The 19,347-nt window shown below is 33.5% G+C and overlaps 1 protein-coding gene across 1 annotated transcript in view; it reads right to left on the minus strand.

Annotated features, from left to right (window-relative positions):
• Window positions 1–1,853: 1,853 nt before the first annotated feature.
• The window catches only part of LOC129227766 (uracil phosphoribosyltransferase homolog), a 36,552-nt gene continuing 19,058 nt past the window's right edge, over window positions 1,854–19,347 (minus strand). Inside the window, exons 7-8 of the mRNA XM_054862372.1 lie at window positions 18,438–18,569; window positions 1,854–1,989 (exon numbers count right to left, since the gene is read on the minus strand). Coding sequence (XP_054718347.1) covers window positions 18,463–18,569 — 107 coding nt within the window. The 3' untranslated portion in view covers window positions 1,854–1,989; window positions 18,438–18,462. The remainder of the gene's footprint in view (window positions 1,990–18,437; window positions 18,570–19,347) is intronic.

The raw sequence follows: 19,347 nt of genomic DNA on the forward strand, positions 1-19,347 counted from the left end.
CTCTCTCTCTCTCATAATTTTAAGTTTTTTTTTAAACATTTTCTTCACAATTGTTTTAATTTGTTTATTACTTGTTGAAAACAAAGTATTTTCAACTTATTTTAATGTTTCTTAGATGTCACCTGTACTGCATAATAGCGTTTTGCTGTAATTGAGCAACTTTAAGCATCTGCTTTTGGTTTACAATATTTCTTTTTATTTTCTTATTAGTATATAACACAAAACATATTGAGCAAAATACAAAGCTAATTTTCAGTATAAATATGATTAACTTGCTTGTTGCATTGATCAGCATACCATATAATGCATAATAATAAAAATCAACATCCACTGATCATAGGATAATGCTAATAATCACCAGTTTGTTTTTCTTTTGCATAATAAAGGATGCTTCTATTAGAATCATATTTTTCCTTCTCTAAAAAAAATTAATTCTTTAAAACTCATAATTTATTGCACATTTTAGGTTACTTTCAATAGTTTACATTGAGATAAACAACAAATTCTGTTTTTGGAAATTCACGCCTACTTTCATCATGCAAACGACCAAATGTGGCGACTAAGTGAAAAATTTAAGATAATAAGTATATTTTTGAATTTGTTGCATAAAAGTAGTTATAAATAACTATAATCCTTAAAAAACTACAATTACGATAAAACAGTCAGTTTTCAGCACATGAGCTTCTAAATCAATTAGAATTTAAAAAAAAATGTTTTGAAGATAAAATTTTGTACTTTTTCGGAAAATAATTACGAATCATCCGAAAAAAAGTGCACATTTTGTGTTGTTTTTAATAGTTTGCATTACAATAAACATCCAATAGCATTTTCGGAAACTAAGGCACTTAAAAAGTCTTGTGTACTTCCATCTTAGGAATGACCAAATATGGCAGCTATGGCAAAAAATAAGAAATAATTTTTTGAATTTAAAGCATGAAAACAGTTTAAAAAATAATAAATCTTCATGAATCTACAATTCAGTTGAAAAGTTTTTAGCACATTTGCGTCCAAGGCAATGAGGATAAGATTTAAGTTTTAAGAACAAAATTTTTCATTTCTCAAGAAAATTGTTTTAAATAATCAAAAAAAAAAAAAAATTTACAATTAAAGAAAACATCCAACTCTGCTTTGTTTTTGGAAACTTAGGCATTTAAGAATCGTGTCGACTTCCATCTTGTGAGTTGCGACTACGTTTCACACATAGCTGAAAAGACTCTGATCAAAAAACGATTTTCCCGATCAACCGTCCCATTTTCAGGCTTGTGATTCCAAAGCAGTAAATTGTCTTCTCCCCTGTTGAGTTTGTGCATAATTCCTGCTCTGTTCACCAGAGGATTTTTTTTCTTGAGAACTATTGCGGGTCAAAAATGGCGAAAGTTTTTTGGGTCGCCACTTTTGTTATTGCCAGCGTCGTTTTGCCACAAAATTTTTACAATTTTGTTCAGCAAACAACGATAAAAACGAAGATTAGATCTCATACAACAAGATTCCCTGGGGGGAAAAATTTGGGGAGGGGGAGGCAAATTGGTAAAATCCCTGACTTTTCCCTGACATTTTTAACAATGTCATTTTTCCTGACAATTCCATGTTTTCCCGGAGCATACGAACCCTGTTGTAGGTAAGCATTCAGAAACAATAACAAAGTGTATGTAGCCTTATAATGTTCGACTCAAGCAAACAGGACTGGGTTTTCAAGTCAATGTTGCAAAAATAATTCAAGATTTTTTTTTTTTAATGCAGTCAATACTTATTAACTGTAGATAGTAAGTAAGATACAGGGTTAGTGAGAGCATATTAATCATATTAGATGAAAATAAAATATATGAAATAATAAAGAACATTATAAGTTCAAGGCAGAAACAAATTAAGGGCAGATCTTTATTTTTTAAATAGAATATATACAATATACTGGTTGAAAACACAAACAATTATTTTGATACAAAATTAATAAGCTTCTCTAGCTTTTTCACTTCTACAATTGACAAAGTTCTGCAAAAAGAAAGTGATAAACAGATTAAGATTTTGAAAGAGCATTTAATAGCATAGGTGCAGTGCGTACTTTCTGGACTGCTAGGGACGCCACAAAATGAATTGTTAGGGTAAGAAACAAGAAAGCTCGGAATACATCAACAGGTAAATACTTTTCATTTACTTTAAAATAAAATGCAGAGTATATGAAAAGTCCTCGACATATATTTAAAATTCATTGAAAAACAGCAAATTGTTGTATCAATATGCAGTTTGATCAATAATACTCCACAGGCTCACTAATTTTTTATGGTATTGTGAAAAAAAGGAAGGGAAAGGAAAAGCGAAAATGAAAAAGGTGTACAGTCATCCCTCGCTACTTCGTGCTTCAACTTTCGCAGCTTCACTACTTTGCGGTTTTTTCAGTTTTCTTTCTTTTTCTTTTTTTCAAATTCAGTAACTAGCCTTTTGCATGCCCTCGTGTAAACTTTTTCCTACAAAAGAATAACAATGCATGTCTTTTTAAGTAAGCTGAGCTCTTTTGAGGCGTGTAGTTGTACTAGTTAAGGGAGTGGAGGTATAAAATCACCGAAGAAAGTGAAGGGAATCGCTGTCTCATTTTAAACGTTAAACACTAACTGGAACGTATAAATCACTGTATTATTACAAGGGGATGTAAATGCATCTATAAATGGTGTTCAACAATGTACTAGCTTTGTATGTTGTATACAGTGTATACTTAATACTTTTAATGAGGATAAATGTCGAGAGGAAGAACGGGGGCTCATACGTTCACTAACTGGCAATTAATTCATCAGTTGAGCTATTTTCATAGATTAGTAGATAGATTGTAAAAACTTCATGTGTATGTGTGTGTAGTTTATTTCTCAATGATTAACAATGTGATATATATTTCATCTAATTTCGTGCAATATATTAAGTAATACAAATATAATGGTGGAAATGGATGCTGTTTCATGTCTAGGGGGCTCTAACTGTGTTTAGAAACCTATTTAAGTTGTCGTAAAGTAAGTTTCATGCGCTCTAATTAGGAAAATATTCGGTTTATAAATACAGAATCCTACTTCGCGGAAATTGAGTCATCGCAGTAAAGTCTTCCCACTCTTCTAGTTGATTAAAAAATAGGGCCATTATATGGCCTTTTCCGGCTTATTTTTAACTATATAGGACTGTATTTTGCTGTGCATATGTAAATTTCAATATTTATAATTTTCCTGTGGCAACGCCTCTGGGATTGCAGTTTTATACTGCAGTCTCTGGGACAAGCAGGGTGAAATTGTAAGACTGTGGCGGCATGATGTGTAATCAAGTAAAACTACACCAATAAATTAAGTAAAATTACAATTGTGTCAGCCTCAGCTATTTTTCATTTTAATTACAGTCCACTTACTGTTTGACTACGGATTGTATGGAATTGGCAAACATCCAATTAAGGCGACTCCATCTGAATGAGGGGAGAAGTAAAAATTTTATGCACGTATTCCGCTCATTTGAATGAGACTTGTCTTAACTTAGAGGCTAACATACGTCTGCAAAATCTGACGTCCCTGAAAACTAATAGATGCTTCCATTTCCGCGTGTAAACCGGATGTTTGCCTTTCCATACAATCGGTGGTTACACAGTACCAGCAACCAACAAGGACTACTTCACAACAGCAGCGCGCCACGGAATATTTGATGATGGAAAGAGCTTCTCTTATAAACACATACATAGACACATTTGAGGCAGCGAGAAGCAAAGGGATGCAAGTGAGTGGACATTTTCAAGTTTTGAGTAAAACGCGTTTAAAGATAACATCCTAGGTAGGCTTTCAATGGAATTTTTTTCTAAATCATGCTGTATAGCAGCAACAACCAGGGCTACTAGTACCACCTCTTGCCCCAAGACAGAGGAGAGGTTCACCCCCACCATGTGTACTGGTTATCTCCAAATTTTTAATTTTGCCACTTACATCTCTTTGCTTCTCACTGCCTCATATGTAGGTAATGTAGTAAGATCTCATTTTAAGGTCACTCTTCGGGACTTTGTGAAAGTGACCTTATAAGCAGGGTGTTCTTAGTAGCAATTCACATGAATTTGTTAATAAGTAAGCTACAGGGCCGTAACCAGAAAATAATTTCGGGGAGGGTTTAAAAACTTTCAGTGGAGCTTTGAAGAAGAATATGTAAATTTTTAAATATAAACGAACATTTAAATGTCAAACCAAACTTTCGGGGGGGGGGGGGGGAATACCCTACGACCCCCCCCCCCGTATATGGCCCTGAATAAGCATGTATAAATATAAATAGCAAAACTCTTTGTTTAATCTAATATATTTCAAATCTTCAGTCTATTGCTAGTCTAGATTGCAGCTTTTTAGCAAACATCTTTGCTCATTTATTAAACGTCGAAGGGTTTGTCAAATCCATAAAAATGGTGCCTTTAATTATTTTTTAGGACTTTTGACGATTAAATATGGCCTTTAGAGGGGCCCTTACAAACAACACTTGAAAATAAGGTCTTTTGAGGGCCTGTGATAGCCCTGTTTTATTACTGTGATACAAGGGCGGGCGCCCTATGCAAAATTTTAAGGGGGGGGGGAGGGCTCAGCCCCATGGGTTTAGCAGGATATTTTCCCCACAGAAACTGATTTCAGTACAGATTAGTGTTAATAAAATTTGACATTTTTAATAACTTATTCATTAATTGCTGGAGAGGAAATGTTTTTACATTTTTGCAAAGAAAAAAGTACTGAAAGCTAGGAAGTTCTAATTTCAAAAGGGGGGGGGGTGACTTGAGCCCTTACTTTACCCCCTATAAGAGCGCCCTTGCGGTGATAATACTGCTACTACAGTAAATTACTTATAATTAAACTTTTCCTCTTTTCTTTTCTTCTACTTTTTTTATGTTTTTCAATGTCAAAAAAAAAAAAAAAAAAAAAAAAAAAAAAAAAAAACCCTCAAACCTATGAAGTATTATGGCACAAACCACAAATTAATACTCCAATTTGTTGTTTTTCTATGAGTTTTAAAAATGTGGCACGGACTTTTCGGACATCCTGTAGTTCACAAATTATCCTGCAGCTGATTTACAGCAGATAATCTCTTAAAAGGTTTTGGATCAACTAGCCAGTCAACTGATACCTTTTGCTGAGTATAACACCAGTGTTCATTTGAGTGGGTTGTCCACTGAAATATAGGGCTCAAAATTTTACTTTTAGTTTTTGTATTTAAGAGAACATGATGGGCATTACAAAATAAGCAATAAAGAAAATTGCAAGAGGAACAAAATAATAAATTAGTCATGAATGATATTGCTAGCTGCAGGGTTTGCCGATATATGTCAGTCAATATAGATCAAAATATATATCACGATATATATCCGATATTTATTTTGAAAACATCATGATATTTTGATATTTTCAATATTTATTTTTTTAACTAAGGTATTTTCACTAAAAAGATTATATTTATCATAGTAATATTGTTCATTTGTTATTAAAAATAACCAAAAAATTATGTACTATATTTTTACGATGTATTAATACATCATTAATGTAAGAAAGTAATATAACATTCCTTTTACATTTTACATTCATAAAATTATTCGTAATGTAACAATTTTTATTCAAATTAAAAGTGCTTGATTAAATATTAAACATTGGTCAGAAAAAAGAATGTTTTATGATCATGCAACAACTAATGCATATTTTTGTATTTCTGAATTATATAACTGTGCAAAAGTAGCTAACAGAAGAGAAATGAGTAAATCAGATAATTCTAAAGTAACTCCAGTAAAAAATTTATAAAAATATAAAATGAAATATTTTACAAAAATAATTAAAGAAACAGAGTAATAATAATGTAAGAAAATCAAATGATTTGGGGATATATTTACTATTATAAGACTTTAGTTTGTGCTGATTGAAAATATCAGAAATATATCAAAATATCTGATATATATCAAACTATCGGATATTTTCAAACCCTGGCTAGCTGGCATTTCATATCATACTCCAACAGTAAGCACCCATGCTTGAAATATGAGAGAATTTTTAGTGAAATTTACAAATAAAGTAAAAGAAGTATAAATATCTCTAATAAAAATAAATTGAACAAAATAAAAAAAATTGTTATTGGAAATAATGAATTATTTAAATGAAAGTTAGAATGGGCAATAAAAAGAAGAAAGAAACATCACCATAATGCAAGAACAAGGAAACACAATGTTTCTGAATTTTGTGGGAAGAAACTCAGTCTTGATTTTGACAGTCCTTTGCATTACAACATTTAACATTTAAAGTGTTATTTATCCAAGGGCACCTTTACGCAAAATTTTAGGGGGGGGGGGGGGCCTGAGGTATTTTCCCCATGGTTTAGCAGGATATTTTCCCCGTAGAAACCGATTTCAGTACAGATTAGAGTAATTAAAATTTAATATTTTTAATAACTTATTCACTATAGGGTTGAGAAGAAATGTTTTTTCATTTTTGCAAAGAAAAAAGTACTAAAAGAAAGGTAGTTCTAATTTTAAAGGGGGGGGGGGGGCTTCAGCCCCCACTTATCCCCCTATATGGGTGCATTTGGATTTATCAATTCAGTTTTGACAGAGGGAAATTTTTGATGACCCTTAAAATCTCATCCTAGGCAACAATGGAGCATGTCTATCTTTGCATAATATTTAGGTAAAATTAAGTGGATTCTTTATCTGAACACTCCCTAATGTCAACACCCGGATATTCTGAACACATTTTGATGGGCCCGGGAAAACACCATAGTCTGAACATATACTGATCTCTCTCTGTACTCTGAACATCTTATAATATGAACAGGAACACTCCAGTATTACAGTAGAAGACCGTTATAACGCCGACCTATATAACGCAATTCTCTATAAACCGCACTACTTTTCAGAAGTAAACAATGGGTTTTGAAGTTAAAAAACTTCCTCTGTTTTGTCTTGCAAACATAAAAATTGTTAGGCCAATTAAATTTTGAGATAGTTTATCATCTTTCCATCTTAATTCAAAGCTTTTAAATGAAAATTTGTTCTCACAGTAAACAGAAAATATCAGATGGCTCTTGAAGATGCAGCTGTTATGTTCGCCATGAAGCCAGCAGAACTGCAGGATAATTCACTTTCTTTCGATGGTGAAACATATTTATTTGTGAATGACTAACTGTAATATTGGTACTTTCATACTCATTGCAAATAAAACTCATTCTGAAGTGCTAATATATAGACATAGTCTGAATATTAGTTTCAAAATTTGTGACATGATGTATATAATGCAAAAACATGTATAACGCAAAAGCTCCGGACCCAAGGTGTGCGTTATAACGGTCTTCTACTGTATTAAGGCTATTTTTAGCCCTGTTCAATTATTACCTCTCTATATACTAAACATGTTCACAATCGGTACTTGGAAATTCCCAAGAATCCAATTGGACTGCCTGAAATAATATTACAATCACAATTTTATCATACTACTGATTGAAGGGCATTAAGGGGAAAATGGAGAGAGGAAGGAGAAAAATTACTTTTCTGGATATTACTGCATCACATAAAATGATTCAGCTGAGCAATATGAGCCTGAAGTTTCTGTCATTGAATTATATTTCAAGTATACAAACATTGTATCAAGTTTTTCAGTATTCAAGACTGATTCAATACAAGAAAATTTTTATCAGTATATCAAGTACGATTACCTTGAAGCAAAATGCGGCTGAGAATCACATGGGGAAAAACATTCACTTGGATGATAACACCTACTTTGCTTGAGAATAGACAATGCAAAAACAGATTAAAATTTACTCCTTTTTTTGTACCGATAGCTGTATGGAAGTATTTTATTGTTAAATGTTATATAAAACCTTTTAAATTAAAAATTGAAAGAAATAAATGCAAGAGTTTAGGTCCAACAAAGTTGAATAAACCAGCCACCAATTCCAAATTCAGCCCTTTTTCTCAGTAACTATTATAGCGCATTAGGCAAGGTACTGACACGTAGTCCATAAACACAATGGAATATTTATACTACGGCTGGATGATGTAGGAATTTCTACATTTTCTACATCGTGATGCATCGTCAAACTTATATCGCGATGTTGCAATACAAGCACGCTTTTTTTTTATTTTTAAGCTTAATTTAAACTATCTTGATTAAATTTTATTGATGATATATACAAGACATGAAAGCAGATACTTACTAACAGGTTCTAGCACCAGCAAAAAAAATTATTTTAAAACAGCGTGTTAAAAGTGCAAGATAGCAAATTGTAGACATGTCTTTTGAGATTACTATGAGCCTATTTTTTCAATGCAAATAGATGTAAGCTTATGGAAGCAAACTCATGCATTTCGTTAACATGCTCGCATCTTTTAGCATTTCAGAAAGGGTCCTCATAACATCAAAATACAGAACTGCAATTGTGTTATTATTTTTGCACTTTTAACTTTTTTTTTTTTTGTTAGGTGATTATGAACTTGTTTCATCCACATATTTTCCCTTAAGAACTAAAATAAGTTTGCATTTCCTATATGTTTGGGGAGAAGTGAAAGTCTTTGTCGTTTGGGATACTTCCACCAACGTTTGGTCGAAAAGTTTCTTATAAATGATGCTTTAAACCTTCGTTGCTAAGCCAGATAAGATTGACACTCTGTTAATTTAACATTGGTTTGGAAAAATTAGATCAAAACGGCAACAATCACAAACTGGAGTCTGTACATGAGTGTGGTACTGATGTATCATTTCAGAGAAAAATTCTAAACCAGTTTAATGATGTGAGATGCATACCGGTTTTTTTTGCGATGCATCGCCCAGCCCTATCTTATACAAACACATGCCAGTCTCCCTCTATACTGAACACCACCCTAATCTAAGCACTTTTTATCTTATACAAACTCTATAATGAACACCAGCCTAATCTGAGCACTTTTGTTCGGACCCATGAGTGTTCAGAATAGAGAGATTCCGCTGTATTATTATTTCAGCAGAAGGGCACTGTTCAGTAGGCATATGTTCAGTACATAGAGAGATAATAATTGAACAGGGCTAAAAATAGCGTTCATAATACTGGGGTGTTCATATTATAGGATGTTCAGAGTACAAAGAGCGTATGTTAAGTCTATGGAGCTTTGCCAGGCCCATCAAATGTGTTCAGAATATCAAGGCGTTGATATTAGGGAGTGTTCAGATAGAAAGAGTTTACTTAATTTTACCTATTTATTACTTTTCAGCAGAAAACACTTCAGCAGAAAATTATGTTTTTAAAATCTTCTTTGAGGATTGTTTAACTCCTAATCTGGGTTTAAAAAAAATAGCTGTCTTCAGGGACTCATCTTGCCAGTTACAACATGTGTAGTAGTAGGTACAGGGGACTTTGGATTGCAGTATAGTTTAAAAACATTCACTTTGTTTCTTATCATTAAAATTTTTTTATTGCATCAAGTTTGCTCTGAAAATATTCCTCAACAAGACCCTTTTTTTATTCATTACAAATTAAAAAATATTTTTGAGGTACTGAAGTTATATGTGCTAAAAAAATTACAATGTTGAAAATATGTACACATTTTCTTGCAACTCCTTGGGTCACAACAATTTGTCAACATAATTAGAGACTATGCGGATAGAGATATCCCTAATATGCGGTTTTTACAAACATACTTGTTCTATTATTAACACTCAGTGGCAACTTACTAAAAATATGTCTCAATTATTAAAGACTGTCTGTACTTGAACATTACACTTCGGAATTTTTTTAAAGTTGTATTTAATGGATAATGTAAACTTCGGAATGCTTTCGTAAAAAAAAGTTTCCCTTGTCACATTTAGACGATCATTTCTTGAGCTAAAACAAAATGTTGTCAGTTTTTATGTATAACTTAAATATAATTTCCAGGTTTCAAATTTCTAATTAATGATTTTGGTACATTTTTGGCTATGGGATGATGCATCCCTAGGGATCAAGTATCCTTAGTCTCCCCTATTTTGTCAAACCATACTAAAACCAGCATTTTAATTTCAAATCATTTACAAAATATCGTGTACCGTATATACTCGCGTATAAGTCGAGAAATTTTGTCCAAAAAATGAGATCAAAGAAAGGGGGAGTCAACTTATACGCGGGTCAAATTTTCCGAATTTTTTTTCCGATCAACGAGAGCTGGGAAGCTACGAGAAATGCCGATGTGCGGTTACAGGTAGTTGCTGATAAGTTGATCGTGTGAAAAAGTAAACTTATTCAAAAATAATAACTGAAAAAACCTAAATGATACACATAAATAAAGATAATTTTATTCCTCTTTATTAAGGATCAAATCAGCAATTAACAAATATCGTGAAACGCATGAAAACATTTATCGTCAACAGTCACGCCATTCAGACTGAGAGTGCGTTCGACGAGCACGACCGGGAGCGACCGGTTAGTGAATCACGTGACAGCTAATGATCACGTGCTCAAATCAACCAATCAACTGCTTAGAATGGTAACCGCTGCGGTAACCGGTTGATCATAGAACGCCGCGGTTAGTAACTGGTTACTTACCGGTTTACCAGTGAGGTTCGTCGAACGCAACCTCTGATATCATTGACGATTCTGCAGCCGCCGATGTATACGATGACGCGGTGATGACGGAAGCGGACTTTAATGAACTTTTTTTTGCGTCCGACTCGGAATCCGAGTTCGAAGGCTTTTAGAAATGTTTTCCTATTTAATTCCTATTTTATTTGTAAATAAATGTGTTTATTATTTTGAAATTTCTTTGAAAATAATTCGCGATGTTTTTGGAAAGTATGGGGGTCGACTTATACGCGGGTTTTAGATTTTTTCTGGATTTTTTCTCTGAAAAAGGGGGGGGGGTCGACTTATACGTGAGATCGACCTATACGCGAGTATATACGGTATATTTCACACGTAAGACTAGATATTTTAGGACTTATTGTGAGGCTAAATTAGGTAGGTCAGCTTACAGACGGATCCACTAATTCTGCAACAGATATCTTAAATATTAGCAAACATAAAGTTTTGATTCTTATTTCTACAGTTTATACTTCTAAAACTTAACAGAAAGTTTACTTAAACACAGTCTGCTCTATGGTTTCAAAAATAAATTTTGTTGGCAGTTTTTTAAAACTAAATACCAAGCAGTCATGCATTTGTTACAGATTAAGACTTCCTTGCTCACGGTTTGAATGAAAATAAAATGGGGAAAAAAAAAACAAATAAAAGACTCTACACCAGATCAACAGATTGAACTGTATATGAATCTGAAAAAACGTGCTAGCTTCAAATAACTACCGGAATTAAAACTAGAATTGTAAGCATCAAGTCTTTTATTTTACAGCAACTTCATTGGAAAATATTCCACCCACTTAACCAGCTTGCTGATATTTTAGCTCTCGTGACAACATGTTTGAAGTTTGAACATCACAAGTTTAATCTCTCTCTCTCTCTCCCTTTTTTTACTTTCTTCTATATCTAATATATAGAAGAAAGTATTGGATTCGTGCAAATTTTCGAATTTCGACGGATTCGAACGTTTTGAGGTGCGCTGAGTCCATTTCGACTATTTTTGGAAAATGTCTGCCTGTCTGTGTGTGTGTGTGTGTGTGTGTGTGTGTGTGTGTATGTGTGTGTGTGTGTCACGTCTGTGTGTGACCAGTTTTTTGTGGCCGCTCTACAGCAAAAACTACCGCATGAAATCGAACGAAATTTGGTACACATATGTGCCCCTATGCGAACTTGTGCCCATTGGTTTTTGGCGCGAATTCCTCCAAGGGGGGTGGAGCAATGGGACGTTTTTGGAGTTACGCGTGATTGCTATTCCTCAGGAAGTAACTGGCGGAATCAAACAAAATTTGGTCCATATGTTGCCAGTAACAGGAACAGGTGCTGATTCAATTTTGGTGTCAATAACTCAAACGGGGGTTGAGCTATAGAACGTTTTTCGTCGTCAATTGTGACTGCTGTATCTCAAGAAATAATGAACGGAATGAAAGAAAAATTTATCAGCAAGTAGTCCTTAGCGGGTATACGAGCTGATTTTATTTTGGTGTCAACAGCTAAAAAGGGGGTAGCGCAATCGCTCATTCTTTTTTTCCATTGTGAGTGCTCTATCTCAAGAAGTAATGCTACGTTCTGGTTGAAATTTGGAATATATGTGAATCCATAAGTAAACAGGCTTTGGTTCAATTTTGACGCCAATCGCTCCAAGAGGTATTGATTTTTTTTTTTTTGAATAAAAATAGCTTTATTAATGCAACAATAAGAAAGATAAATCGTAATAGATTGTCGTCTGCGTATTTCTCGTGATTTTAATTGAATGGAAATGATCGGAAATATTATCTCAATGATTTAAAATTTTTAACTGTTGCCATCTTATGTTTGTTAACAAATAAAATATTTGTAATTCATTCAAACAAGGCTTTTAAAATAACTTTCAATTATTGCTCTTTGCTTTGCTTTTGCAATAATTCAGACATTGGGATGGTCGTCAAGTTTTTGCATGTGTAATTTTGTTTTCATTGGGAATATTGCTTCTTCGTCAAGCATGGGGAGGGATCAGAAAAAAAAAGAAAAATATAGAAGAAAGTTTCGTGATGGCCACAACATACTAGTTTTATTTTGGCTCACATATGGGTTTTGAGCTTTTGGTAAATTTTTTCAGAAAAATGCATATTCAGCTAAAACATTGATTGATTTACATTTGTGGTGGCCGTTCCCATTCATAGGTTTTGTTTTAAAAAATGCTGGACAGCAGGGCCAGATTAAGGCATGGGTACATGGGGCATGAGCCCAGAGCACCAACATTTGGGAGGCACCAAACCTGTAGGTAAAATTTTGATTTTGGATTCATTCTATATCGCACTACAGCTAGACGTAAATACTATATCTACTAGGAAAAAAAATCCCTGTAAAAATTTAATCTCTTTTGCAAATCCCAAAGTTTGTTCTATATTTACAGCACCGTTTAAAGTTATACCATAGGTAATTTTGGTATTAATGGCTTACTGCAATAGGAAAAGTCTGAGGACATCTTATACTATCATGTTTAGTTATCGTAATACAATATCACTTCTATTTTTTATAATGCATATGTTTTGCAATATAAAGTACCGCCAAATTTAGTAGATATTTTAATAGACAAAGATATATTATTGCTTATCGATATAAAATGAGCTTAGGGGAGGGGGTTACCAATTAAATTTCCTGCCCAGTGTCTTCATAAACTTTAGTCAGGCCCTGCTGGACAGACATTTCAATGCTTCATGGACAAAGTTCTGAAAGGTCTAGATTTCTGTTATCCCGATATTGACACACATTGTTTCTACACATTCATTCTGAAATTTTGGGTGTGTTAGTGTAAAGCTGCCTATTTGATCAGTATTTTATCCAGAAGCATTAAAGCAATCACCTTCTACACATCTAATTTTTACAAAAAACTTGTTTAGAGCATAAAGAACAAACATAATTATCTGAACTCCTTACTATCTGAATTACTTCCAGAATTTCAGAAAAAAAAAATAAGAAAAAACATATTGCAATTTACAAAATAATAATTCTGTCTACACGTTATTCCTCTTTGAAGTTACACAGTTTACTTACACAAAGATATTTCAGTAAGCAATTACTTTCATTTAAAGTATGGTACACACATACTGTTCTAATGTACAGCAATTGTAAATATGTTTAACATGTTAAAGTGTTTCCTTTTCATTTGATTAATTAAAAGCTCATTTCTTTAAAACAGAAGAGATAGTGAACTCCAAGTAAAATTTTCTGATGACCATGGGAAATTCTCTGAAACTATGAAAAAGCTTCCCCCCCCCCCCCCTCCCACCGTAAAAAGTCTTCAAATTTGCATACAAAAATCGTTAACATCATTGTTAAAAAAAAAGAGAATTTTTTTTTTTTTTTTCAATTGTCGAATGTGTTTCAGGCAACATTTTCGAAAACGGCAATCAATTTTTTTGGAAATTTTGGAACGCAATTTTTTGTTCTCATTTTCAACATACATTCAATAGTTGATTATAATACAGTCGAGTCCCGACTTACGTGAAGGATGCATTCCAAGACCCTTCGCATAAGTTGAAATTTCGCGTTGTGGAAAAGGGTATGTGTAAAAACTTTTATAAACATACCCTTACGATTAAAGACACTTGTAAACACCACCTCAAACTGTTAAAAACCATTTCTTAACTATACATTACTGTTTCTTAAATAAAAAATTGAATTTTTATTTATTGTACTTTTAAAAACAAACGTTTTATTTAACATAAAAAACTGCTACGATGCACAAAATCAATGATCAATGGGAAAGAAAGACGCAAAATAAACCATTACATTATGTAGTAAGAAAAACAGATGCACTATAGTTGTTGAGAAACTTTCTCTTTTTCCTTCTATCTTCACAAACCTTAAATGAAACAGCGCTCTTAGGTGTCATAATATTTCATCAACTTTCCCATATAGAATAAAAAAAATAAATGGAAAATTAGTAGTTATTTGTAGAAGAGATGTTCAGACTAGTACAGTGTGGGAACTTCCGCTCTCAGTAATGCCAAAGGGATAAAGGTCCATTCACGAAAAAAACCGCGATTCCCTTCGGAAAATTTTCATGCTGCGGGTGAAGAATTCGCATTAGGAATAAAATTCTTTATCGGGGAAAAATCGCGTTATAGCCATTTCGCGCAAGTCGGATCGCGTTGTAGCGGGAGTCGACTGTACACTAGGGTGGAACGAAAAAAAAAGTTTTTGATTTTCAATTTGCCGTAGTGCGGAAAAGTTGCCTTTTCATGCAAACAAGATGTAAAAAAAATATGAAAAATATTGAAGCATGTCTTGAGGTGCCGCAAAGAGCATAAAGTTTTGCAAAATTGCAATTTTTGCTACATTTTAAATTTTTTTAAAAAAATTTCAAATTTATATTTATGCTTCAAATGCTGTCGAAAAGCAATTTTTATGCTCAACAGGTCTCACAATAACTTTTTGTTGTTGTTCGGACTGTGTATTGAGGTGCCGCAAGAGCAAAGTAAGTTTCGCAAAAACGCACTTTTTGCCGAATGCACTGGCATCTGGGAGCTTGAGTCATTGCAGCAGCAGATGTTTAAATGGGTGGGGCTGGTCAGCAGTGATTTGTGTAAGTGTGGCCAAGCTCAGATCAGGTGTCGAATTCTTTGTCGAGTTGAGTTAGTGAGTAGCGTAAAATTTCGTTAGTTGGTAAAATACTTCATTGTTGTGATTTGCAATGGCTCAGTCTAATTAAGTGCAGACGAGACAAACGTCAGAATGTCCTATTTTTGGAATATTCAGCGATTTCAATGAAGTTTTACTACCCACTTACGAAGATGTAATGAAATGCTACTATTTTATTAGACATGGCCTAAAAAGTGCGGCTGGAAAAGATCTTTCTGTAAGTGAAATATATATGACTTTTTAGTTTCCAGAATAGATTACATTTGGTTAAGAGCTTCTTTGAGACAACAGGAATATAAGCCTAATGGATTCTTAGATGTAAAACAAAAGAATCAAACGAATTTAAAGACAAACTAAGTCAACAGCTGGAAACCTGTTCTAATCTTCCTGTGGTTACTTCCTTACCCATTGAAAATAACCTTCTTTTTGAGAACATACAGGACATAAGTACCGATCACAAATATGTATTGGATATGTGTTTCACTATATCAAGTGGGACTTGCTCAGTAGATTTATCTTCAAGGAACCTGGGAAAACTTCCCCACTCCAGATGACTTACATTTGCAAACCGTATATTTCGATTATACGTGGCATCTAAAAATCTGACTGAAAATCTCAAGACTCTGACTCAGTATATTGTTAAAGTGTAGTAAAGTATAGTTTCCTTTATATGGGCGTGGCATTTCGCTAAAATTGTTTAAAACAAATAATAATACTGAAATATATTAATAGTAATCATTATTCATTCATACATTTTCAAGAAAGGATCCCTTTCTTGTACGGATCAAGTGGGCAATGCGTATGCTCCTGTGTGGTTTAACATCAAGTTAAAACCTATTCGTACTTACGGCTCTAAACATTTATTTGAACGTATCTTACATTCACAATATCTCTCTCATGATTTTAAGAACATTATAGACCAGGTTTTATAAAGAAATGGGTATTTTGATGCAACAGAAAATCTCCATTTGGCTATGTTATGCAAAGAAATGCATAGAAATGTAAGAGAACTTGGATTACGACGTGTGTTGAATGCAAGAACAAAAAGTAGAGGTGGGTCTAAGAAGTTTAAAGTTTAACAAATTAATTTTTGCTGCCAAAGATATTACATCGATTTGATTTCATGGGGTGAAAATGAAATAACCGAACCCCCCTTGGTAAAACATTTGTCTAGTGAATCCCTCAAAGTGAAACTTGTAACCCAAGGCGGCTCTTAAAAAGTATGGTTCAGTCGCAGGAGACGAAAAATTGACTCAAGAGTTATTTGGAAGAAAAAGTTATTTGGTACAGAAAAAAAAAAAAAAAACACTTTAATGTGTCAAAGAAGTAGACACAAACATCATACAGGTTTAAACATTTATTTACAATCATTAAGAATACTTTGAATGGTAAAAATGGAATTGTTAATGTCTTTTATAGTATATTAGTGATACCCGCACGGCTTTTCCCATTGTAGAAAAATTAAAAGTTCATTTGGTTTGCTTGTATACTTACAAATAATGTAAGAAGAATTTCTCGCCAATTGCCTTGCGCATGTTACGGTTCCACGTTATAACAACTAGGTAATTTACTCGCCCATCCTATAATTTTTCACGGGTAAATATAATTAAAATTGGAATATAAAAAGAACAAAATCGAATTTTCGAAAAATCGCTTTGAGGTGCACCCCCCCCCCCCCATGCTACAAACTAACTTTTTGCCAAATTTCATGAAAATCGCCCGAGCGGTCTAGGCGCTATGCGCGTCACAGAGATCCAGACACAGATCTAGATCCCAGACAGACTTTCAGCTTTATTATTAGTAAAGATTATGATTTTTTTTTAAACTGTATTTTTTAATTAGTATTTTTTTCCTACTGTAATGCTTAAAAAATATATTCACTGTCATATTTTGTGCCGTTACATACAGTAGGAAAGCATGAAAAAGAATTTCATTGTTAAATGGAAATTTCAGTAATTATCAAAATTTAAGCTCGTTGCGGCACCTAAAGATGTTGTAGTAAAGCAATGAAATTTCTTCTGCTTCTTTTTAAACGTAAATGACAACTTTCCCCCCTACGGCAAACCAAAAAAATTGAAAAAAAAAATTTAAGGTCATTTTCGTTCCACCCTACTGTACACCCTTTATTTGAGAAAAATCTAATTGTATGAATATTTGATTTTTATATCTGAATGGGATCCAGCATAGGTGGCTGGTGCACCAAAAAGAAGGGGGGGACAATAGAAGCTAGGTTGGTTCGGGGGCAGCTCCCCTGAAGCTGATTTTCCCCCAATTTAGCTATATTATTGATTTTTAAGGTTACTGATTAAAAGTCCTTTAAAAACATGAAACATGGCTTAAAAAATGAGGAGGAATGTTCACTGTAAACTCCTTCCTTTCAATTCTTTTTTCCTGTAAAATAACATGAGAAACATATTTTTATTTTTGTGAAATAAATCAATCCACCATCAGTAAAAAAAAAAAAATTAATTTGAATTTTGACATCTTGAATTCAAATTATGTTTTTCGCAATCACGAGTGTGTGTATGTAGGTGTGTGTGTTTGTGTGTGGGGGGTATGTGTGTTTGTGTGTAGGTGGTATGTGTATGTGTGTGTAGGCATGTGTATTTGTGTCTGTATGCTGGCATAAGTGTGGGGTAGTTGTGTGTATGAATGTGTGTGCCTGGGGGCGGGGTATGTGTATGTGTGCTTAGGCATATGTGTTTGTGTCTGTGCGCAGGCATGAATGGATGGGTAGTTGTGTGTGTGTATGTGTTTGTGCATGTATGTATATGTGTGTGTAGGCATATGTGTTTGTGTCTGTGTGCAGGCATGAATGTGTGTGTAGTTGTGTATGTGTGTGCTTGTGTGTGTGTGTAGGTGTGTGTATGTATGCGCGTGTGTGTAGGAGATGGATGCAACCTGGAGACGGCTTTCGCTAGAGGAGCAGCATCCTGAGGAGCCGGTCGACGATATAAAAAGATAGGACATCAAAACAGTCAAGTGAGAACAATAAGCAATCGTGATTGCTCAAAAAAAAAAAAAAAATCACTTTTCAACCAATCATTAATTTTTAACTGTAAAAAGTGAGGGGGCAGGTCCACATTTACTTTTGGAGGTGTGAGGAGGCAGTTGACCTCTTGTGCCCCTCCAACTCTCTACGAGCCACCTATGGGACCCGTTCCCGATTGATTTGAATAATTGATGTTCTGCTGTGGATGCATAATTCACTTTTATCAAAAGCATTATATTCCGTTATCTAACATAAGTAATTGTACTTAATAGAAACATACCAGAGTATTATTTGAAGATTCAAATTCAGTCTGTTCCAAAATATTTCTGACCAAAGTGATTTGGAGCTACAGGATGGACTTCTGAGGTCAAAATTGTCATTGCAGGATATGCTTTCATTACTGATTCAGCAGCTAGAAAGAAAGAAAACATAATGATGAACAAAAGAAATGCAAAATTTTGATGACATAGTTGAAAACTAATACATTTATAACTTTTGAACAAACAATATAAAATTAAATAAAAGTTCATTATTGAATTATATTTCTAAGCATGTAAGAGAAAGGAAAAATTGTTGGAGCTGGAGATTATACTGATGAAATAAAATGTCTTTATCTATGTAGATGAAACTAATGTAGATGAAATCTATGTAGATGAAACTAATTACTATAAAATTGATGACATTTTTAAAAAAAAGTAAATCAATAATAAAAATTTCAAGCAGGTAGCTTCATTAAAAATAAATTGCTTGAATCCCTGTCAAAATTTTCTACCATTTACTATCATCATTATCATAATAATAATCATTATTATTAATAATATTCTCACCATTATTATAATCTTTAAACATTAACTTTAAAGTAAGACAAAACAACGTAGAAGAAGCACAAATTTGTAAATTACAGCAGACACGTGTTTCGGCGTTACAGGGAACGCCTTTTTCAATGCAAAAAATAGTGAGCTTATGGATGAAAAGACAGCTTTTGTCGGATGTCTTTTCATCCATAAGCTCACTATTTTTTGCATTGAAAAAGGCGTTCCCTGTAACGCCGAAACACGTGTCTGCTGTAATTTACAAATTTGTGCTTCTTCTACGTTGTTTTGTCTTACTTTACTGTTCAGCACAAAGGTATTTATTTATCTTATTAACTTTAAAGTTCACAATATTTTCTATTTCTGATCAGTCAGTAG

Source organism: Uloborus diversus, chromosome 8, assembly GCF_026930045.1.
Source record: "Uloborus diversus isolate 005 chromosome 8, Udiv.v.3.1, whole genome shotgun sequence".
Classification (NCBI taxonomy): Eukaryota; Metazoa; Arthropoda; class Arachnida; order Araneae; family Uloboridae; genus Uloborus; species Uloborus diversus.